Source organism: Mobula hypostoma, chromosome 12 (assembly GCF_963921235.1).
Source record: "Mobula hypostoma chromosome 12, sMobHyp1.1, whole genome shotgun sequence".
Lineage (NCBI taxonomy): Eukaryota > Metazoa > Chordata > Chondrichthyes > Myliobatiformes > Myliobatidae > Mobula > Mobula hypostoma.
In genome coordinates this window covers 95,811,035-95,832,004 of record NC_086108.1, presented here as the reverse complement: position 1 = coordinate 95,832,004, position 20,970 = coordinate 95,811,035, and the positions used below count along the sequence as shown (strand labels likewise).

General features: G+C 43.6%; 1 protein-coding gene across 1 annotated transcript in view; it reads left to right on the top strand.

The window, feature by feature from the left end:
• The first annotated feature begins 7,851 nt into the window (after window positions 1-7,851).
• Window positions 7,852-20,970, top strand: part of btbd8 (BTB domain containing 8) — a 119,113-nt gene continuing 105,994 nt past the window's right edge. Inside the window, exons 1-2 of the mRNA XM_063064660.1 lie at window positions 7,852-8,139; window positions 14,763-14,949. Of these exons, the coding sequence (XP_062920730.1) occupies window positions 14,813-14,949 (137 nt within the window). The 5' untranslated portion in view covers window positions 7,852-8,139; window positions 14,763-14,812. The remainder of the gene's footprint in view (window positions 8,140-14,762; window positions 14,950-20,970) is intronic.

The following is a 20,970-nucleotide window of genomic DNA, read 5'->3' as shown; positions in this document are numbered from 1 at the left end:
ATGTTTGACATAACACCTCTGCCGGCATTCCGGATCAAAGTCAAGGCTGAATATCCTGAGACAGCCACGAAAGCACTGAAAACGTTGCTTCCATTTCCAACATTTTTCAGCAAAGCGGAGTTTTCTGCAATGAATGCAATGAAAACTAAATTGTGGAATAGACTGGACATAAGGAACCCCCTTCGAGTATCGCTGTCTCCCATCACCCCTCGATGGGACCGTCTTGTTGCAGGGAAACAAGCCCAGTGCTTCCACTGATTCAGCGATATTGGTGTGTTGCAATGATTTTATATGTTCATATGAGGAAAATATGCGCTGTGTGTTTAATATCCAAACGTTACTTAAAATATTATGATGCTATTGGCTTACTTATATAACCATATAACAATTACAGCACGGAAACAGGCAATCGCGGCCCTTCTAGTCCGTGCCAAACGCTACTCTCACCTAGTCCCGCCGACTTGCACTCAGCCCATAACCCTCCATTACTTTCCTGTCCATATACCTATCCAAATTTTTCTTTAAATGATAATATTGAACCTGCCCCTGCCACTTCTACTGGAAGTTGGTTCAACACTTACTTCAAGCTCTCCTGATAATTGACTTATCACTATATTCATGCGAGGAAAATATGCGCTGTGTGTTTAATATTAAATTTGTTAGATAAACCCTTTTAGAAACGAAATTGAGTGTATTAGCCACTTATCACCTATATCCAGTCATGATTAACATCCCCCACCGAACAGAATCGCCAAAAAGGACTCGCAGAAGGAAAAAATCGGAACGTACACACATGCGCACTGGTGCCCGCGCAAGGCTTCATGGTTATTGTAGTCTTTTTTGGGTAAACACAACATATTTGACTGCTACTCTTGTCCTTTGGCAACCCCCCCCCCCCGGGTCGGCCAGTCCGCAAGAATATTGTCAATAATAAACCGGTCCACAATGCAAAAAAGGTTGGGGACCCCTGCTATATTCTGACATTATATTTGACCTACGAAAATGAACCATCCCATACTTATCTGGGTTGAACTTCATCTGCCATTTATATAATTGTTTTATACAATTTCAACATAACATTCCAAATCCTGTACTCGATTGATTTATGAAGGCCAATGTGCCAAAATCTTTCTTTACAGCCTTGTGATGCCATTTTCAAAGAATTATGGACCTGTATTCTGTTCTACCACACTCCTCAGTACCCTACCACTCACCACATAAGACCTACCTTGGTCGGTCTTTCCAAAGTGCAACACCTCACACTTGTTTGTATTGAATTCCATCTGCCATTTTTCAGCCCATTTCTTCAGTTGGTCCAGATCCCGCTGAAAGCTACAATAATCTTCCTCACTGACGACTACACCACTAGTCTTGGTGTCATCCACAAATTTGCTGATCCAGTTTACCACATTATCATCCAGATAATTGATACAGATGACAAAAAACAATGGACCCAGCACCAATCCCTGCGGCACATCACTAGTCACAGGCCTCCAGTCAGAGAGGCAACCATCTACAACCACTCTCTGGCTTCTTCCATGAAGCCAATGTCTAATCCCATTTACTACCTCATCTTGAATGCCAAGCAACTGAACTTTGACTAACATCCCATGCAGGACCTCGTCAAAGGCCTTGCTAAAGTCCATGTAGACAACATCCACTACCTTGCCTTCGTCAACTTCCCTAGTAACTTCCTCAAAAAAATCCATAAGATTGGTTAGACATGAGCTACCACATGCAGAGCCATGTTGACTACCCCTAATCAGTCCTTGTCTATCCAAATACTTATATATCTAGTCCTTTAGAATACCTTCCAATAACTTTCTCACTTCCGATGTCAGGCTCACTGGCCTATAATTTCCTGGCTTATCCTTTGAGCCTTTCTAAAACAATGGAACAATATTATCTATCCTCCAATCCTCCGGCATCTCACCCATGGCCAATGATGTTTTAAATATTTCTGCTTGGGCCCTTGCGCTAGCTTCCCACAGGATCCAAGGGAACACATTGTCAAGCCCTGGAGATTGATAGAATCATAGATTCATTTTTATCCATGCTAATTTTCCTCAAAGCAGCAAGCACATTCTCCTCTGTAATCTGTATATGGTCCATGACGTCACTCCTGCTTTGCCTCACTTCTATGGACTCTGTGTCCATCCACCAAGTAAATACAGATGCAAAAAATATCCATTTAAGATCCATACAGTCTTGCCGAAGGGTTTCGGCCCGAAACGGCGACTGTGGATGCTGCCTGGCCTGCTGAGTTCCTCCAGCATTTTGCGTGTGTAGCTCCATGTAAGATTTCTCCCTCCCCCCATCTCTTTTGGCTGCATGAATAGATTACCTCTCTGATCTTCCAGAGGACCAATTTTGTTTATGCTTTTGCCCTTAATTCATCTGTAGAAGCTCTTAGGATTCTCCTTCAGTTTGTCTGCTAGAGCAACCTTATGTCATCTTTTAGCCCACCTGATCTCCATCTTATGTGTTCTCTTGCGTTTCTTAGACTCCACAAGTACCTCATTTGTTCCTGTCTGCCTGTACCTGCTATGCACCTTCAGGGCCTCAATATCTCTTGAAAACCAAAGTTCCATAAATCTGTTACCCTTGTCTTTTATTCCGACAGGAACATACAAACTCTGTTCTCTCAAAATTTCACATTTCAATGCCTCCCATTGACCAAGTACTCCTTTGCCAGAAAACAACCTGTCCCAATCCACACATTCCAGATTCTTTCTGATACGTCATAAGTAGCCATTCTGCAATTTAGAATCTCAATCCAAGGACCAGACCTATCCTTTTCCATAATCAGATTGAAACTAATGGCATTATGATCACTAGATGTAAAGTTTTCCCCTACACAAACTTCTGTTACCTCCCCTGTCCCTGTCTCGAGTATCACACTCTCTCTAGTTGGACTTCTACACACTGATTAAGGAAACTTCCCTGAACACATTTGACAAACTCTTTCCCATCCAGTCCTTCTACACTATGGGAGTCCCAGTCAATATGTGGAAAGTTAAAATCACCTGCTATCACAACCAAGAGAAAATCTGAAGATGCTGGAAATCAAAGTAATGCACAAAAAATGCTGGAGGAACTCAGCAGGCTAGGCAGCATCTATGGAAAAACGTGCAGTCGATGTTTTGGGCTGAGAAACATTAGCAGACGGAGTGTATTTTATGTGTATTACTATACAAACCATATGTTTCTTGCAACAGTCTACAATCTCTCTACAAATTTAGTCCACTAAATTCTGTTGACTGTCAGGTGGTCTATAATATAATCCCATTAATGTGTTCACACCTTTTTTATTCCTCAGACAATAAAAGAAGATAAAGTGTGCAAATACAGAATATTAGTAATAATGATTATTATTAAATAGATAACAAATAATAATTAACATATGCATTTTGCCTGCAAAAAAAAGACGAACAAAAGACACACTGTTCTCCAAGAGAGCTAAGATATGCACTGTAACCTGATGTTCAAATGTAGCACTCAGGACTTCTGCTGTGCTTATTTTCACATCTGGCCTTAAACCTAAAGAGGAAATGGTCTCTTTATTTGGTTATTTGAGGCCAAGTTCTCCAAAAAAAAACACCCTTTTGTTTTTGTGTCATGTCTCCAAGGGCACAAATAGAATGAGGAAAATTCTACCTTCCAGATGGAAAAGAGTTTCCTACCTTTTGAGTCAAAGAGATTTCCTCCCCTTCCGATCTAAAGATACCGGCTCCGGCCCAGGTGAACACTGTGAACACTGGGAATTCTGCCATAGATAGTTACTGATCACTGATAATTACTGATGAAGCATTATCAATGAAAGCTCTCGGCCTGAAATGTTAACTCTTTATTCCTTTCCATAGATGCTGCTGAGTTCCTCCAGCATTTTGTGTGTGTGTATGTGTGTGTGTGTGTGTGTGTGTGTGTGTTATTCTGGATTTATGGCATTTGCAGAATCTCTTGTGTTTATATGTCATTATCACTTTGCTAGAATGTATTTAAATACCCAAAATCTCATCACTGGAAATGATGGAACTCAGCATCTTGCTTTCATACACATGCTGATTTACAATAAATACAGTGCTCATGGAAAATTTTCAACCTGTACCAACTTGCAGGGTGAACTGTGGCTCCTAATTGGCAAGGCCAAGCAAGGAGCATAACTTCTCATTCTTCTCCAGAAGCTAATGGGACCCAGCTCGTGCTGAATTAGCCGCAAACATCTGCTCTCCTGAAATGTCAGCCTGCCAGTGGCTCCACAGCAGCCAATTATAATAGGTCATTATTTGCATACAGAAACCTGAGCAGACGGAACCTATGAGGGGATATGATGAAGATGTAAGTAATCTTCCTCAACAATAACACTTTCATCTAACCCAAGGGGCTTTTGAAACAAGGAGAACAATAGCAACACTGTTTTATGTTTATATTTTCATCCTGAAATGTTCTTGCAGGAGGATGAAGTCCTGCTGTACACAAACGTGAAATTAATCGGTTCCATATGGCCAGTCAGCATTTTAGATTTTTCAAATCAGTGGATCTCTGAATGGTTATTTTTCCTTTGGGGAATTCACATTGGGTGTTGCAAATCAAGTTTACAGCTGTCTGGACGAGCTTTTTACTGATAAACAGCACTTTCAGAATTCTGACAACGTTAGTTGGAAGCAGGTTTTGATATATCCTGTTGTATAATCATTTCATTTCTGGGTACTTTCTGTTTCAAAACAACATCCCCCAACCTGAGGCCGTGGAGGTGGGGATTCTGGTTGTTTATTTATTTAGTGATACATTGTGGAGTAGGCCCTTCAGGCCATGTTGCCCCAGCAACCCCCGATTAACCCTAACCTAATCATGGGACAATTAACCTACCCGGTACTTCTTTGGACTGTGGGAGGAAACCGAGGACCTGGAGAGAGCCCATGGATTCCACGGGGAGGACTCCTTGCAGAATTGACTCCTTCTACCGTTCTGCCAAAGGCTTTTTGGTAAACAAGCTGCTGAGCGAAATACAAAGGCTGATGCCCTTGCTGTAGTCATTAGTAAACACTGTTCCAAGAGGACCACAACCTCGTTGTGGTCTGGAGGCTTGCGTGCCTCAGTGACCTGGAGAGCTGTGTCGGCTGGAGTCAGGGCTTTATGCTTTGACTCTTGGTAGGGTCAGCCATGCCAAACAGGTCAAAGGGTAGAGGTCAGACCAAGAGTGATCCTCCAGGTTTCGGGGGTTCAGATCAGGGCGAACAGTCCTGACTGGTAAAACAAAACGGTTATGGAAACCTGGCAATGAAGAAGCTTTCTGCATCTGAGTGGTCAAAGGCAGACAGATGCGAAGGACCTTCATTGCTGTCCTAAACGCCAGGGGCATAATGGGCAGCCTCATTGGATGGATGAGGGAAGTGAGAACAGTGAAGGGAATCACGCACTGAACCAGCATGTTATTACTCTGTGGTATGGCCAATTCCTGTATCTTTGGTGATTTATAAGACAGGCTGCAAAGCAAAGCCTTGGAACTATAGAACTATATGCCTAGTATCAGTTGTAGGTATGTTATTGGAAGGAATTCTGAGGGATAAGATATATGATTATAGATGTCAGCACAGCTTCATGCTTGAGAGATCATGTCTCACTGACTTGCCTGAGGTTTTTGAAATAATAGAGAAGGTCAATGAGGGAAGATTGGTAGATGTAGTGTATGTGGACTTCAGTAGAGCCTTTGATAAGATTCTCAAGATAGGCTGTTTTGAAATGTTAGATCATGTGGGATCCAGGAAGAGCTAGTTAAGAATTGGTTGATAGGAAGAGCTAGCTAAGAATTGATGGTAGGAAGCAAGGTTTGATGGTAGCCGACTAGTGATGTGCCTTAGGTGTTGATTGTCATCTATCATTGATTATTGTTTGTCATCTATATCAAAGATTTGGGTGACAATGTTCAAGGCATGGTTATTAAGTGTGCAGATACCACTAAAATAGATTGTCTTGCAGACAGTGAGAATTATTGGTATTGGTTTACAATTGTCACGTGTACCAAGATCCAGTGAAAAGCTTGTGTTGCATTCGTGCAGATCAAACAACGCATTGAGCTAGAATAAGGGTAAAATAGTAACATTGTAGAATAAAGTGCAAAAGCTACCAAAACATGCAGAGCAGGCAAATGATAAAGGGCAAGATCATAATGAGGTAGATTGTGAGATCATGAGACAATCTTACTGCACAAGAGCTCTGTTCAAGAGTCTGATAACAATGGGATAGAAGCTGTCCTTGAGCCTGGTGGTAAGTGGCTTCAGGCTTTTGTATTTTGTGTCTGATGGGAGAGGGGAGAAGAGAAAATGTCCAGGGTGGGTGGGGGTTTTTGATAATGCTGGCTGCTTCATCGAGGCAGTGAGAAGTATAGACAGACTCCATAGAAGGGGGACTGGTTCCTATGATGCGCTGAGCTGTGTCAACAACATTCTGCAGTTTCTAGTGATCACATTCAGAGCAATGCCACACCAAAATGTTATGCATCAAGATAGGATGCTTTCTATAGTTCATTAATAAAAATTGGTAAGGATCAATGGGGACATGGGTGGTTATCAACCGGGATATTGAGGAAAAAATTATGCATTATACCAGTTTCATTAACAAGTTTTTTGTTTATATTTTAGCTCTTTGAATATATGCATTGGATGTGGTAATATGTAACAGGCCCATTACAGGCAGTTGAAGCAATGCTTGGTGAAACGGATATTTAAAAAAAATAGAAGTCTATTGTTTTTGTTGGGTAATGTAGGATTGTGAATTGCAAATAGTATTTGTTTCAGCTGGCATTAATAGTAAGCTAACAAAGGTTGGCCAATTCAAACAACTTTTGGAACAGTATATCTCCAGGATCTCCAAAAAAGACTAGCAGCCAGTCCCAGTTACAATAATACAAAACATGTATTGGGGGAAGAAGGAATACAATAATCAAAAATAAGAATTACTCCCGATGCACACAGAAATCAACACAATACTGAGTAGGAATGGAGCAAATTACATTATAACTCCAAAAAGATATGTAAATCAAAATTGTGTCATTAAAACAAAGAACTGACAAGAGGCAGAGAGGTGTTATTCCTGTAACATAAAGTGGGTTAATTAAAGCTGAATCCTAAATCTAGACCTGATAAAGGTGTATAAGATGATGAGAGACATTGATCGTGTGGATAATCAGGATAGTCTTTTTCCCAGGGATGAAATGGTTGCCACAAGAGGACACAGGTTTAAGGTGCTGGGGAGTAAGTACAGAGGAGATGTCAGGAGATGAGTTTTTTACTCAGAATGGTGAGTGCGTGGAATGGGCTGCTGGCAACTGTGGTGGAGGCGGATATGATAGAGTCTTTTAAGAGACATTTAGATAGATACATGGAATTCAGAAAAATAGAGGGCTATGGATAAGCCTAGTAATTTCTAAGGTAGGGACATGTTCAGCACAACTTTGTGGGCCGAAGGGCCTGTATTGTGCTGTAGTGTTTCTATGGTTCTCAGGCTGAAACCATCCAAGATGCTTCAAAAGTCACCTACATCCTGAACCAGCTGCAAAAATGCCAAAACACAGCCTTAACCCATTAGCACTTCCATGACAACCGTCCACTAAACTTCCCGCACCCAAGCGGCTGATTGGTAGGTTCAAGGGGCGGAGACAACATTTCAAACCAATGGAAACGGCGCCGTTCTGACGTCACGGGCCTGATGAAGGCGGGGGGTGGTCTGAATTGCAAATCGATTAGCTTGTGTTGTGACGTCACGCGGCGAATTCGGCGAGGGGCGGATTGTGACGTCAGGCAGCCCGATTGGATTGTTGTTTGTGACGTCACAGCGGCGGGGCGGAGCGGAGGTACCCGCGCTCCGTGATCGGCCTTCACGTCGCCGCCGGGGGTGGGGCTGGAGGCGGTTGTTGCAAACTGAGCAACAATAGTAGCGGTGAGAGGATACACTGAGTTCCGCTCCGTGTGTCGGGCCGCCGGGAGCCACCTCCGACCCCTCGAGATCCGATGCCGCCGGCCCTCTCCCCGGGCACACTGGCCGGCCTCTGAGCGAGTGTGGCTGGCGTGAGACTGCAGCGTGTGTGCGAGTGACCGGGGGGTGCAGCCGTGGAAGGTGTGTAAACTTTACTGAGACGAGGTAATGTTTCTCGAGCACCTGTTTCTTTCTTTTGTCACTCGCTCCTTGTCGATTCAGGTACCCTCTTCTGAGCAGATGATACAATGAGAGGAGTAGCTTGGATGCCGCCTGCTTGGCTTCTGACCAGGTCCCATGGGATAGGCTGGTCAAAAAGTAAAGCCCATTCATTCAAAGGACGGCGGCAAATTAACAAGAAGCAATGGAAGGCATTGATGTGTTTCTGTGTCCTGGTACACTGCATTCAAAGGGCGCCCAAGAACTCTTTATTCAGTTACTTTTCATATACAATAACGACTTTAACCTCAATAAAGGAGGCATGTGTCTGATTCAAATGGTGACTAGCCAAGAGGTTGCAGGATGGTACAGGTGATATGTTTTAGTCCGTTGAGGTGAAAAAAGCGACAATTTTAAATTTGTGTCAGGGGCAAGTTATGATCAGGAAGGAGGTGATGTTGGATCTCTTGGACAGCGTTGAGGTAGATAAGTCCCCAAGGCCTAATGGGATCCTTCCTACATCATTGAGAAAGAGGAGATCGTTGGGCTTTGGCAAGGATCTTTAGGCACAGAAGAGGCCCCAGCAAGCTGGAGAACAGCCTCTGTTGTTTCTCAGATTAAGAATGACGGAGCAAAACCAAGTGATTATAGGCGAGTGAGCCTTGCTGCCTGGTGAACCATTTCTCCAGCCTTGCTGAAGCCTCCATGTTCTTCCTCTGATGCAGCAACTGGAATTTCATACAATCAGGAAATTGTGGTCATAGTGCAATACAGCACAGAAACAGGCCTTTCGGCCCAACCACAGCATCCTGCCTTCCAGTCCCAGTTGCCAACGTTTGGCCCATAACCCTGCAAGCCCCTCCCCTCCATATACCCATCCAAATACCTCTTAAATGTTGCAATTGTACCCACTTTGACCACTCCCTGTGCCCCAAGGGAACAAAAATACGGCATGGCTAACCTGTAATTCAGACCCTCTAGTCCAGGCAGAATCCTCATCTGTACCTTATGCAGCTTGATGTCTGTGTATGGTGACCAAAACCATACACAATACTCCCAAGGCCATACCAATGACTTGTATAACAGCAACAGCAATATAATATTCCTACTCCTGAACCTGATGAAGGCCAGCACACTAAACGCCTTCTTCACCACTCTGTCTACTAGTGGGGCTGCTTTCAACGAACTGTACACTTGTACTCCCATGTCTCTCAGTTCCACAACACTTATCAGTGCCCTGCCATTCATTGCATAAGTCTTACCTCATGCTTATCGAAGTGGAAATCCATTTGCCGTTCCTCAGCCCATCTCCCCGACTGATTATTGGAAAAGTTTTCAACGAAAGAATCTACTTGCATCTCTGGAAAAGCATAGACTTGTTAGGGAGTGTAAGTATGGATCCATGCAGGAGAGTTCATGTCTTGCAACCGTGGCTAAGATATTCTGGGAGCTAACGAAGATGATTGATAAAGGTTGGGCAGTGGATGTTGTATACATGAACTTTAAGACATTTGGCAAGGTGCACATCATGATAGGCTGACCCAGAGGATTAAGGTACTGTACATACAGTAAGATCCATAAAGACCTGGTAGTTTAATTCAAAATAGGCTTGGCCACAGAAGACAGAAGGTACTCGAGGAGGGGTGTTACTCTAACTGGAGGTCTGTGACCAGTGGGGTTGAATGGTTGTACTTTTCCTGTGGTGTATGAGTTGTGAAATAAAGCTTTCGAGGGATAGTGGGCTCAACAGAAAAGGAATAGACAGTAAAAGGGAGAATACTGAGTGGTGTGGAGCGACAAAGGGGCAGAGATTCATGTTGACAGATCCTTCAAAGCACTGGTCACGGAGGTGGCTGGAGGCTACTGCCCATCATTATTTGATGTATAGGATAGAAAAAAATGGGAAGGTTATACTCCAACTGGATACTGGATGATAGCTTGAATGTTGTGCATTCGTCACCACTTTGTAGAGAAGATGCAATTGCTTTGGAGGAGGTGCAGAGGAATTGTCCTTGCAGGCAGAATTGCTGGATCTGTTGGGGAGGATTTAACCTAATTTGGCAGGGGGATGGGAACAGGAGTTCCAGGCTAGAGGATGGAGCAGTTGGTATACAAGTAGATGCAGTGTGTAGTGAGACTGTGACGAAGGACAAGCAGATGATAGGGCAAAATTGCAGTTAGTGTTTCTTTAGATTCAGCAGCTTGGAAAATTGAGGATAAAGTAAAGGGGAAGGAGAGTGTAGAAGAGATTATAAGAGTCTCCGGAATAAAGAGAAAGAAATAAAAAGTTAATCTCTGGTAACATGGTAACAATGATAATTGCAGGACTGAAGATGTTGTGTTTAATTGCATGCAGTTTCAAAGATGAGGCGCATAAGGGTGTCCAAGGTTACGGGGAAGTAGGCTGGAGAATGGGGTTGAGAGGGATAGTAAATCAGCCATGATGTAAGGGTGGAGCAGTCTCAATGGGTCGAATGGCCTAATTCTGCACCTGTGTCTTATGTCATCTGTCCTTCTAAGGCCTTGCTTTATGTTTCATGCAAAGGTGGAACTTCTGACAGTGCAACATACACTGGAATGCACACCTAAATTTTTACACCAGACTTCTTATCTTCTAATAATCCTACCAACAGAGTTGCAAGCCTACACATAATGAACTGGAATATTCTATGGAGATTAAATCATTCCGTGTAGGCTGTAGATGATATAAGTCAGTGCAGTTTCATTCGTCAGGTAAATTGCCTCTTATAGCCCCATAATTTAATTTTGCTTTATCAACCATCCTTTAAGCATTTCATTGAACTTTCCTTTCACCTTTTTTAAAAATTGTCCATTATTGTACAATCACTGTGAACTGTAAATGTGCTGTTTCAGAAGGCAATAATAGTTTTAAATTGCCGTAAACATTGTTTGCCCTTCAGTAATGTAAAACCACATGAATGTGGGAGGCTATGATGAATTCTGGAAAGAGATCAGCTGTGGCTTAGTGGTAATACCTCACCTTAGTACTGAGGAAGGCTGTGCTGTCAAATCCCCCATTCGACCAAGGCTCTGTCTAGTAGTTCTGATGGTGTCTGCAGACCCAGTCCATGTCCACTAGAGGCCGGAGACTTGTCCTGACTGTGTTTATGGGTGAGTGGGAGGGAGGAACAGGGCATGTTTTTGCTGTTGTTTTGTTGCTTGTTGTGTTCTGTATTGTTTTGCCAAGCATGGCGGGCATGTTATGTTGGCACTGAAATGTGTGGTGCCACTTGTAGGTTGCCCCCAGGCATGCTGGCTGTTAACGCAAGCGACACGTTTCACTGTATCTTTCATTGTCCACTTGGCAATTAAACTTGAATCTTTAATCTGGAATGTGATGGATCAACTGGTGTTATTTTTGAAGACAAATAGAGAAGTTATCTAAAAACGCAAATACGAGGAACTCTGCAGATGCTGGAATTTCAAGCAACACACACAAAAAATGCTGGTGAATGCAGCAGGCCAGGCAACATCTCTAGGAAGAGGTACAGTCGATGTTTCGGGCCGAGATCCTTCGTCAGGACTAACTGAAAGAAGAGATAGAGATTTGAAAGGGGGAAGGGAGATCCAAAATGATAGGAGAAGACAGGAGGAGCTTGACATTTTAATTCCACATCCCATTCCCATTCTGATATGTCTATCCACGGCCTCCTCTAATGTCAAGATGAAGCCACACTCAGGTTGGAGGAACAACACCTTATATTCCGTCTGGGTAGCCTCCAACCTGATGACATGAACATTGACTTCTCTAATTTTGGTTAATGCCCCACCTCCCCTTCGTACCCCATCTGTTATTTATTTATTTTTATTATTATTTATTTTCTCTCTCTTTCTCTGTCCCTCTCACTATACTCCTTGCCTATCCTCTGGGCTTCCCCCCCTCCCCCTTTCTTTCTCCCTAGGCCTCCTGTCCCATGATCCTCTCATATCCCTTTTGCCTATCAACTTCCCAGCTCTTGGCTCCATCCCTCCCCCTCCTGTCTTCTCCTATCATTGTGGATCTCCTCCTCCCCCTCCCACTTTCAAATCTCTTACTATCTCTTCTTTCAGTTAGCCCTGACGAAGGGTCTCGGCCCGAAACATCGACTGTACCTCTTCCTATAGATGCTGCCTGGCTTGCTGCGTTCACCAGCAATTTTTGTGTGTGTTGCAGGGAAGTTATCTCGATGTTTTAAGCCAAGAGGACTTCGGCATTGTTAATCTAGTTGTTTCTCATTGCTGCTGTGACTTCTCATTTTGTGCTAGACATTTCCTCCAATGCAATGGTGTTGGCACTCCAAAAATAGCAGGGATTTGTTTTGGGATGTCCTGAAGTTGTCAGGGGTACATTTATTTCTTTAATTAAGATGTTTATTGACAAATATACCCTCCATTGCACATTGGCACATGAGAAATTATTTAAACAGTTACTGAATTTGAAATGCGTAACAGATATTTAGTAACTTGATAGGTAATTTTGAAAGTATATTGTGGAACAGCTCAATGTTTAGAAGGCATTAAGTCAAACAGCATTGCTGTATGGTGTAGATTAAAAATAGCAACAACCTGTCTTTTAAATATATTCTTCAACGTTACTCTCTCATCTTATTATTAGAATCTAAACTGAAGATCTTCATATGAATCTTAAATTTCCAAATTCCCATGTAGAGTAATTTGCTACCAATTTGTGCGTTGTACTATGGACGAATAGTACTGAACAAATTGAGGTAGAATGAATAAATTGAAGATGCTGCCTTGATGAGAGAGTGTGGCTTATGGGGCTTTCCTCTTTGAAGCAGAGGATGAGAGGTGACTTGATAGAGGTGTACAAGATGATAGGAGGTGTAAGAGGTGTCATGTTTTTTGACTTCTCCAGTGCGTTCAACACCATCTGCCCTGCTCTGCTGGGGGAGAAGCTGACAGCGATGCAGGTGGATGCTTCCCTGGTGTCATGGATTCTTGATTACCTGACTGGCAGACCACAGTACGTGTGCTTGCAACACTGTGTGTCCAACAGAGTGATCAGCAGCACTGGGGCTCCACAGGGGACTGTCTTGTCTCCCTTTCTCTTTGCCATTTACACCTCGGACTTCAGAGTCTTGTCATCTTCAGAAGTTTTCGGATGACTCTACCATAGTTGGATGCATCAGCAAGGGAGATGAGGCTGAGTACAGGGCCACGGTAGGAAACTTTGTCACATGGTGTGAGCAGAATTATCTGCAGCATAATGTGAAAAAGATTAAGGAGCTGGTGGTAGACCTGAGGAGAGCTAAGGTACCGGTGACCCCTGTTTCCATCCAGGGGGTCAGTGTGGACATGGTGGAGGATTACAAATACCTGGGAATACGAATTGGCAATAAGCTGGACTGGTCAAAGAACACTGAGGCTGTCTACAAGAAGGGACAGAGCTGACTCTATTTCCTGAGGAGACTGAGGTCCTTTAACATCTGCCGGACAATGCTGAGGATGTTCTACGAGTCTGGTGGCCTGTGCTATCATGTTTGCTGTTGTGTGCTGGGGCAGCAGGCTGAGGGTAGCAGACACCAACAGAATCAACAAACTCATTCGTAAGGCCAGTAATGTTGTGGGGATGGAACTGGACTCTCTCACGGTGGTGTCTGAAAAGAGGATGCTGTCCAAGTTGCATGCCATCTTGGTTAATGTCTCCCATCCACTACATAATGTACTGGGTGGGCACAGGAGTACATTCAGCCAGAGACTCATTCCTCCAAGATGCAACACAGAGCGTCGTAGGAAGTCATTCCTGCCTGTGGCCATCAAACTTTACAACTCCTCCCTTGGAGGTTCAGACACCCTGAGCCAATAGGCTGGTCCTGGACTTATTTCATAATTTACTGGCATAATTTACATATTACTATTTAACTATCTATGGTTTTATTACTATTTATTATTTATGGTGCAACTGTAACGAAAACCAATTTCCCTCTGGGATCAATAAAATATGACCATGACTAATAGATAGCGGCAAGCCAGGATTTTTTTTCCTGGGGCAGAAATGGCTAATACAAGTGGGCGTAATTTTAAGGTGCTGGGAGGAACGTGTCGGGAGATGTGGGAGGAACATATCGGGGGATGTCAGAAGTAAGTTTTTTTTTCTACAGAGTGTGGTTGGTGCATGGAATGCGCTGCCACAGGTAGTGGTGGATTAGTTAAAGGACGTTTAAGATACTCTAAGGCACATAGACGAAAGAAAAATGGAGGGCTACGTGGAGGGAAGAGTTAGATTGATCTTAGAGTAGTTTAAAAGGTCGGCACAACATTGTGGGTCAAAAGGCCTGTACTGTTCTGTGTAGAGCTTGAACTCTTAAGAGAAAGGTAAAGGATACACTCGACAGATTCTTGAGTGTGCTCCAGCATGGAAACAGGTTTTGGCTGAACCTCCACATTAAATCCAGTTCCCTATCCTTGAATGCACCTTGATTCCAGACATCAGTCTGTCTCAGCCTTGAATGTAAACCTGCTGTGTGACTGGTTGACATGTAGCCAGTTACAAATGGGGTATTTCTGCAAAGGAGTGCTTGCAGGATCTCCAATAATTCATCCAGATCCTTTGTCCTGAGCAATGTGGCAGTCAACTTAATTGGCTATTTTCATGTTTTTTTATTTAGATGGTTGTCATGAAATAAATGGGAATAATCTCCGATCAGAAACCTTGGAAATGGCCATGTGGAATGGAAAAATTGTGCTCAGAGTTCCAACTCTGGAAAGCAGCAAAGGTTTCCAAGAGAGAGCTAGAAATGAACGACAAATATTGAAAGAAATCCTGGCTTCGCAGTTAAATAAGGATCTTCTCAGGTAGGTAATACCTTCCTATAAGCTTAGCTATATTAGAGTGAATATTTGATGAAACTAAGTGTCCTTTCATCATTAAGAGCATTCTTAAGTAGAAATGGAAAATGCTGGAAAATCTCAACAGTTAGGTACTATCTGTAGTAAGAAAAATGGTTAAAGTTTCAGGTCAAAGATTCCCCCACCCTGGACATTCTGTCCTCTTCCCATTAGGCAGAAGGTACAAAAGCATGAAAGCAGGTACCACCGGGTCCAAGGACAGCTTTTAACCTGCTCTTATCAGACTTTTGAGTAGACATCCTGTGCAATAAAATGGACACGACCTCACAAACTACTTCGTCAAGATCTTGCACTTTATTGCTTATCTGCACCGTACTTTTTTGGTGGCTTTACACTTTTTTCCTGCTTTGTTATTTTAGGTCAATGCACTGTGTGATGACTTTGTAGCGTTACGTAATTGGTGGAAATGTACATAACTCACAATACCTTACATTGAATTGGGGTTTCAGTTTAAGAGGCTACTCTGCCATGATGACAAGATTATGTAAAGGGTTTTTATCGCTTTGCATTCAGTTTTGTGATCTGTAAGTGAGTTGCTACAGCTTTTCTGAAGCATAGAACACCTCCATTGTTTTATTTCTGAAAACCTACACTGGTGATCCCAGAGGTCTATGACAATTCCAGAGTTATTGAACATGTCGGTGAACACAGTCGTTTTGAAGAGTTTTGGGAACAAAATGCCGTCGCCAACAACGCCAAGGGTTTCTATGTAGTAGCACTGCTCAGCAGCTCCATGGTTGCAAGAGTGGGGAGTCTACTAGAACACCTGCCTGAACACGATAAATACCTGTAACATGCTGTAAGGTTTCACTGCTGATGTAGTGGTTTCTCTGTAGCAGCACTGTTTGGATTATGACTAGAAACGGGGTTTTGGAATGTGGGGGCTATCCAATGAGAGGAATGTTGTTCTTCCTTGTGAATCTGGAAGGGAGATTTTCGCGGTCTTTTGCCAGGAACAGATGAGGAGAGAAGATGCGAATGGAGAGAGTTGGTAGACCGCCGGACGGGGTGGACTTGGAGCGGGGGTCCGAAGGTCAGCGATGATCGGAGGGGGTCGATGGTAGACGACCAACTTATCAGTGAGCTGCAATGTTTGCGCATTAGACTGTTTCATGAGAATGGGCTCTTTTTCTTATTTTTTTCTTTACTAACCATATAGTCAAATTAAGAATTATAAAGCTCAATCATTTAATGGCATTGTGTACTGTTTGTTATTTCATGGTACTGACTTGTAACGGGACACATTGCGCAGCATCCACCCAAAACAAGTTTGGCTGGGCCGGGGACTATCACCCCCTATATTAAGCTGCGAGCCGAAGTGAGAGTTACATACCGATCGCTGAAAATTCACCTTTAACAGACTTTTGGAGTGTCTGAGTGCGCCAAACATTTTGCTGTCTTTGCCCGGCCTTGACAATGGTAAGCCTTTAGAGCTGATGGACCACATGCTGTCTCTCCTGAGAAATCACCATCCTTTGTTCTATTTTTAAAGAACTCTTCATGCAGTAAGTGCCTGATCAAGTTCGCACAGTAAATGCACCCCTGATGGACTGTAGGGAGCTTGCTAAAATGGCTGATGGTCTATACTCAGCCAGGCAGCGATGCATCATTCCTCCTCCTTTCTCTACCTCAATAAGCCCGGTCAACAAGAACCCCAACGGACGCCTGCAGCTGTGAAGCAGACTACTCTGGGTCTGTGCTTTTACCACAGTCACTTTGGTAAGAGTGCTATGAAGTGCTGACCGCCTTGCAGCTACGACAGTGCCAGCGCGTCGGGATATCAGGTCTGTGAACACGGTGGGTTCCAGGCCAGAGGTTGACCCTCTAGCATCAACAACAGCGCAGATGTGACTCAGGCACATTCATCAGCGCTTGGTTTGGCACCCCACCTGATATTTCCTCTGACCACAGTCGCAGACCGCGATGGCCCAGAACCCCGAAGTTAGGCTACATCACACCACGGCCTATCACCAGCTGTCCAAGGGCCTTTGTGAGTGGGTTCACTGCTCCTTAAAGACTGCTCTGAGGGCTTCCCTGACTGATGAATGTTGGCATGGTCGTCTCCTGTGTGTCCTGCTGAGGGCTCACAACAGCTCCAAAAGAGGACCTGTGGCTGAGTTGGTATACAGGCAGCCATTACGAGTGCCTGGTGATTTCATTCCTAACGCCCCAACCGCCTTGTTGGCCTCTCAGCAGTGTTCCACTCTCCTCAGTAAATTCAATTCCTTTTCACCTATTCCTACCTCCCATCATGGCATTCAACACTCTTGGGTTCCCGTTAATCTATGTTCTACCTCATTTGTTTTCCTCTGCCAACATCCCCTTAGGCCCCCTTACGATGGCCCGTTCTGTGTTTTGGAAAGGGGAGAAAAGAATTTTGTTATGGATAAGAGAGGTAAACCTGAATGTATTTTGGTAGATCTCCTAAAACAGACCCATCCAGATTTGGAGGATTCCACTACCAGGCCCCTGCCGTCATGACATGACCATGAGCATATCAACACACCTCCGGACAAGCTGGAGGCACTCGCTGTCCCTCCACCCTAGGAACATGGGGCCTGAGCTGGACGGCTCTTCTGATATCCAGGGAGGTTCACCATGCCGGTTTTAGTGAATTCAGGAGGGGGGCCTCTATATGGTAACATCATTGGTGGAAATGTACATAATTCACAACCACCGACGTTGAGTTGAGGTTTCGGTTTTAGAGGCTGGTGTGGCGTGATGATGAGATTATGTAAAGGATTTTTAGCGTGCTTTGTGTTCAGTGTTTTGGTGCTCAATAAAGGAGTTGCTACAGCTTTTCTGAAACATAAAACACTTCTGCCATTTTATTTGAGAAAACCTACAATTTGATCTGTATGCAAGACAAACTTTTCACTGTATCTCGGTACGTATGACAATAATAAACCTATTCCAATATCAAACAAAGGTCCTTGATCTTTGGGGGAAAGTAGTCAATGCAGGTTCAAAGTTCAAAGAAAGTTTATTATCAAAGTGTATATATGTCGCCATATACAACCCTGAGTTTCGTTTTCTTGCAGGCGTCCTCTGTAAATCCAAAAACCATAATAGAATCAATGAAAGACCACAGCCAACAGCGCAGACAACCAGTGTGCAAAACACAACGAACTGTGTAAATACAAAAGAGAAAAAAAAATAAGCAATAAATATTGAGACCATGGGATGAAAAGTCCTTAAAAGCGAGTCTTTAGGTTGTGGGAATAGTTCAGTGATGGGGCAAGTGAAGTTATCCACTGGATGGAGGGTGATAAATGTTCCTGAGCCTCCTGTATCTCCCTGTTGGCAGCAGTGAGAAGAGAGCATGATCTGGGTGTTTGGGGTCGCTGATGATGGATGCTGCTTTCCTGCGTTGGTGCTCAGTGGAAAGGAGGACCCGTGATGGACTGGGCCATATCCTCTACTTTTTGTAGGGTTTTCCGTTCAAGGGCATTGGTGTTTCCATACCTGGCAGTGATGACAGAGAAAGTGGAAAGTGAAATAGGGTAGTGGGTGGAATAAAGGTATTGTTTGACTAGTATGAGAAGCATAACTTTAAGTTGTTTGGAAGAGAGTATGCAGGAGAGGCAGAGGTAGGTTTTTTTTTTAAAGAGTGTGGACCACCCTACCAATGAGGGAGATTTAAGAGGCTCTTGGACAGGCATGTGGATGAAAAAAAAATGGAGGGCTGCGTGGGATGGAAAAGCTAGATCAATCTTAGAGTAGGGTTAAAGAGTTAGCAGAAGATGGTGGGCCGAAGTGCCTTAATTATGCACTATGGTCAATGCATGTTCTAAATGGGTGGTGGGTCCAAAATTGGGTACTGTATTGCTAATGTGGTGAAGTTTGGGCAATGCAGGGTGGTGGCGTGGTAGCACTACTCTCTACAGTAGCCAGCTGTAAGTTGAGGGTTCAATTCCTGCTGCTGCTTGTAAGGAGTTTTTATGTTGTCCCCATAACCAGGTGGGTTTCCTCCAGGTGCTCTGGTTTCCTGCCACGTGCAAAGACACACAGTTAGGGTTAGTGACAGTGGGCATGCTATGCTGGTGACACTTGCAGGCTGCCCAGCACAATCCTCGCTGATTTAATTTGACACAAGCAATGCATTTTACTGTACGTTTTGATGTACATGTGATAAATAAAGAAGAGAGGAATGTTAAGCAGAAATGACCTGTCTGGATACAAATAGAAGGAGTAAACTATAAGCTATTTAAAGTTGGAGAATTCAATACAGAGTCCGGCAAGCTGTTATGTGCAGGGCTTGCTCTTCAGGCTTGTGTTGGTCCTTTTAACAGTTCAGGATGCCACAGACAGAGAGGTCTAAAGCAGCAGGCAACTAGAAACTTGGGGTCTCTCCTGCACATTGAACATAGTCGCCTTGCAAAGCAATCACCCAGTTTGCATTTTATTTCTTCAGCGTGGAGAAGACCGCATTGTGAACTCCGACTGCAGGGCACGAGATTAGAAGAAGTGCAAGTGAATACTGACTAATGTAGAGAGCCAGTTTGGTCCCTTGGTGGTGGTAAGGGGAGAGGTGAAAAAGCCCCTGTGATTGCGTGGGAAAGTGCTACACAATACTGACAGCAGTAGGCGGGAATGAAAGAGTGACCAGGGAATCACAAAGTGGTCCCTTTGAAATGTGGGGAATATGTGCCAGTGATGGATTTGTTTTTTTTTGCAGCTAACAGTTATTGTAAACAGTTGTTTGTTGAATGCAGAAACTGGGGAAGAAGGCGAGGTCTGTCTGAGATTGAGAGCAGAGGTGTGGGAAATAAACTTATAAAAGGCTATGGTGAGCAGTTTTCAAGTTCCTGGGTGTCAACGTCTCTGAAGATCTATCCTGGGCCCAACATATCGATGCAATTACACAGAAGGCATGACAGCGGCTATATTTCATCAGGAGTTTGAAGGGAATTGGTACGTCACCAAAGACACTCGCAAATTTCTACAGAGGTACTGTGGAGAGCATTCTAACTGGTTGCATCACCATCTGGTGTGGAGGGGCCACTGCAGAGAATTAGAAAAAGCTGCAGAAGGCTGCAAACTCAAGCCAGCTCCATCATGGACACTAGCCTCCCCAGCATCCAGGAAACCTTCAAGAGGCGATATCGCAAAAAGGCAGCACCTATCGTTAAGGACCCCCATCACCCAGGACATGCCCTCTTCTCATCGCTACCATCAAGGAGAAGGTACAGGAGTCTGAAGACACACACTCGATGTTTCAGGAACAACTACTTCCCCTCCGCCATCAGATTTCTGAATGGACAATGAATCCATGAACACTTCCTCAGTATTTTCCCTTTCTCTTTGCGCTACTTATTTAATTTTTTTTATTATATACTTTTTTATAGTGATTGATAGCTTTTGATGCTATGTATTGCATTGTTCTGCTGCAAAACAACAAATTTCACGACATATGCCAACAATGTTAAACCTGAATCTGAATCCTAAAGTATCCATAGCCTTGAGAGTGATATCTGTCATTGGCCCATGCCCTGAGATGGGTAGATCTCAAAGGGGGAGTGAAGTGTCTGAAACAGATCAAGTATATCTTGACTTTGGTCAACTCTGAACTGTTTCCCCTGGTGGCTCTGATTCGCCATATTCCTTGTTGAAGTACGTGTCTAGGCAAGCGTACAAGCATGACTAGTTTTTTTTCTGAACTAGCAGTCAAGTCACATCTATTGGATCTGGTGATACCAATAGAGAGGTTCTTCATAAATTATGAATGAGACATAAAGCAGAGATTATGGTCATTTTATTAAGTGTTATAAGAGCAAAGTATGAATAAATTGTGATCATCTCTCAGTCAGACTAGAAATAAAGCACAATCCATTGACAACATATGAAATAGCCAGATTCAAGTGGTTTGCCACAGAAAAACTGAGAAGCTACTGGAAAAAATAGAATCAGCTACACTACAATCATTAGAAAATTTACATGTGTGTAGACGATTCTATAAAATTTATT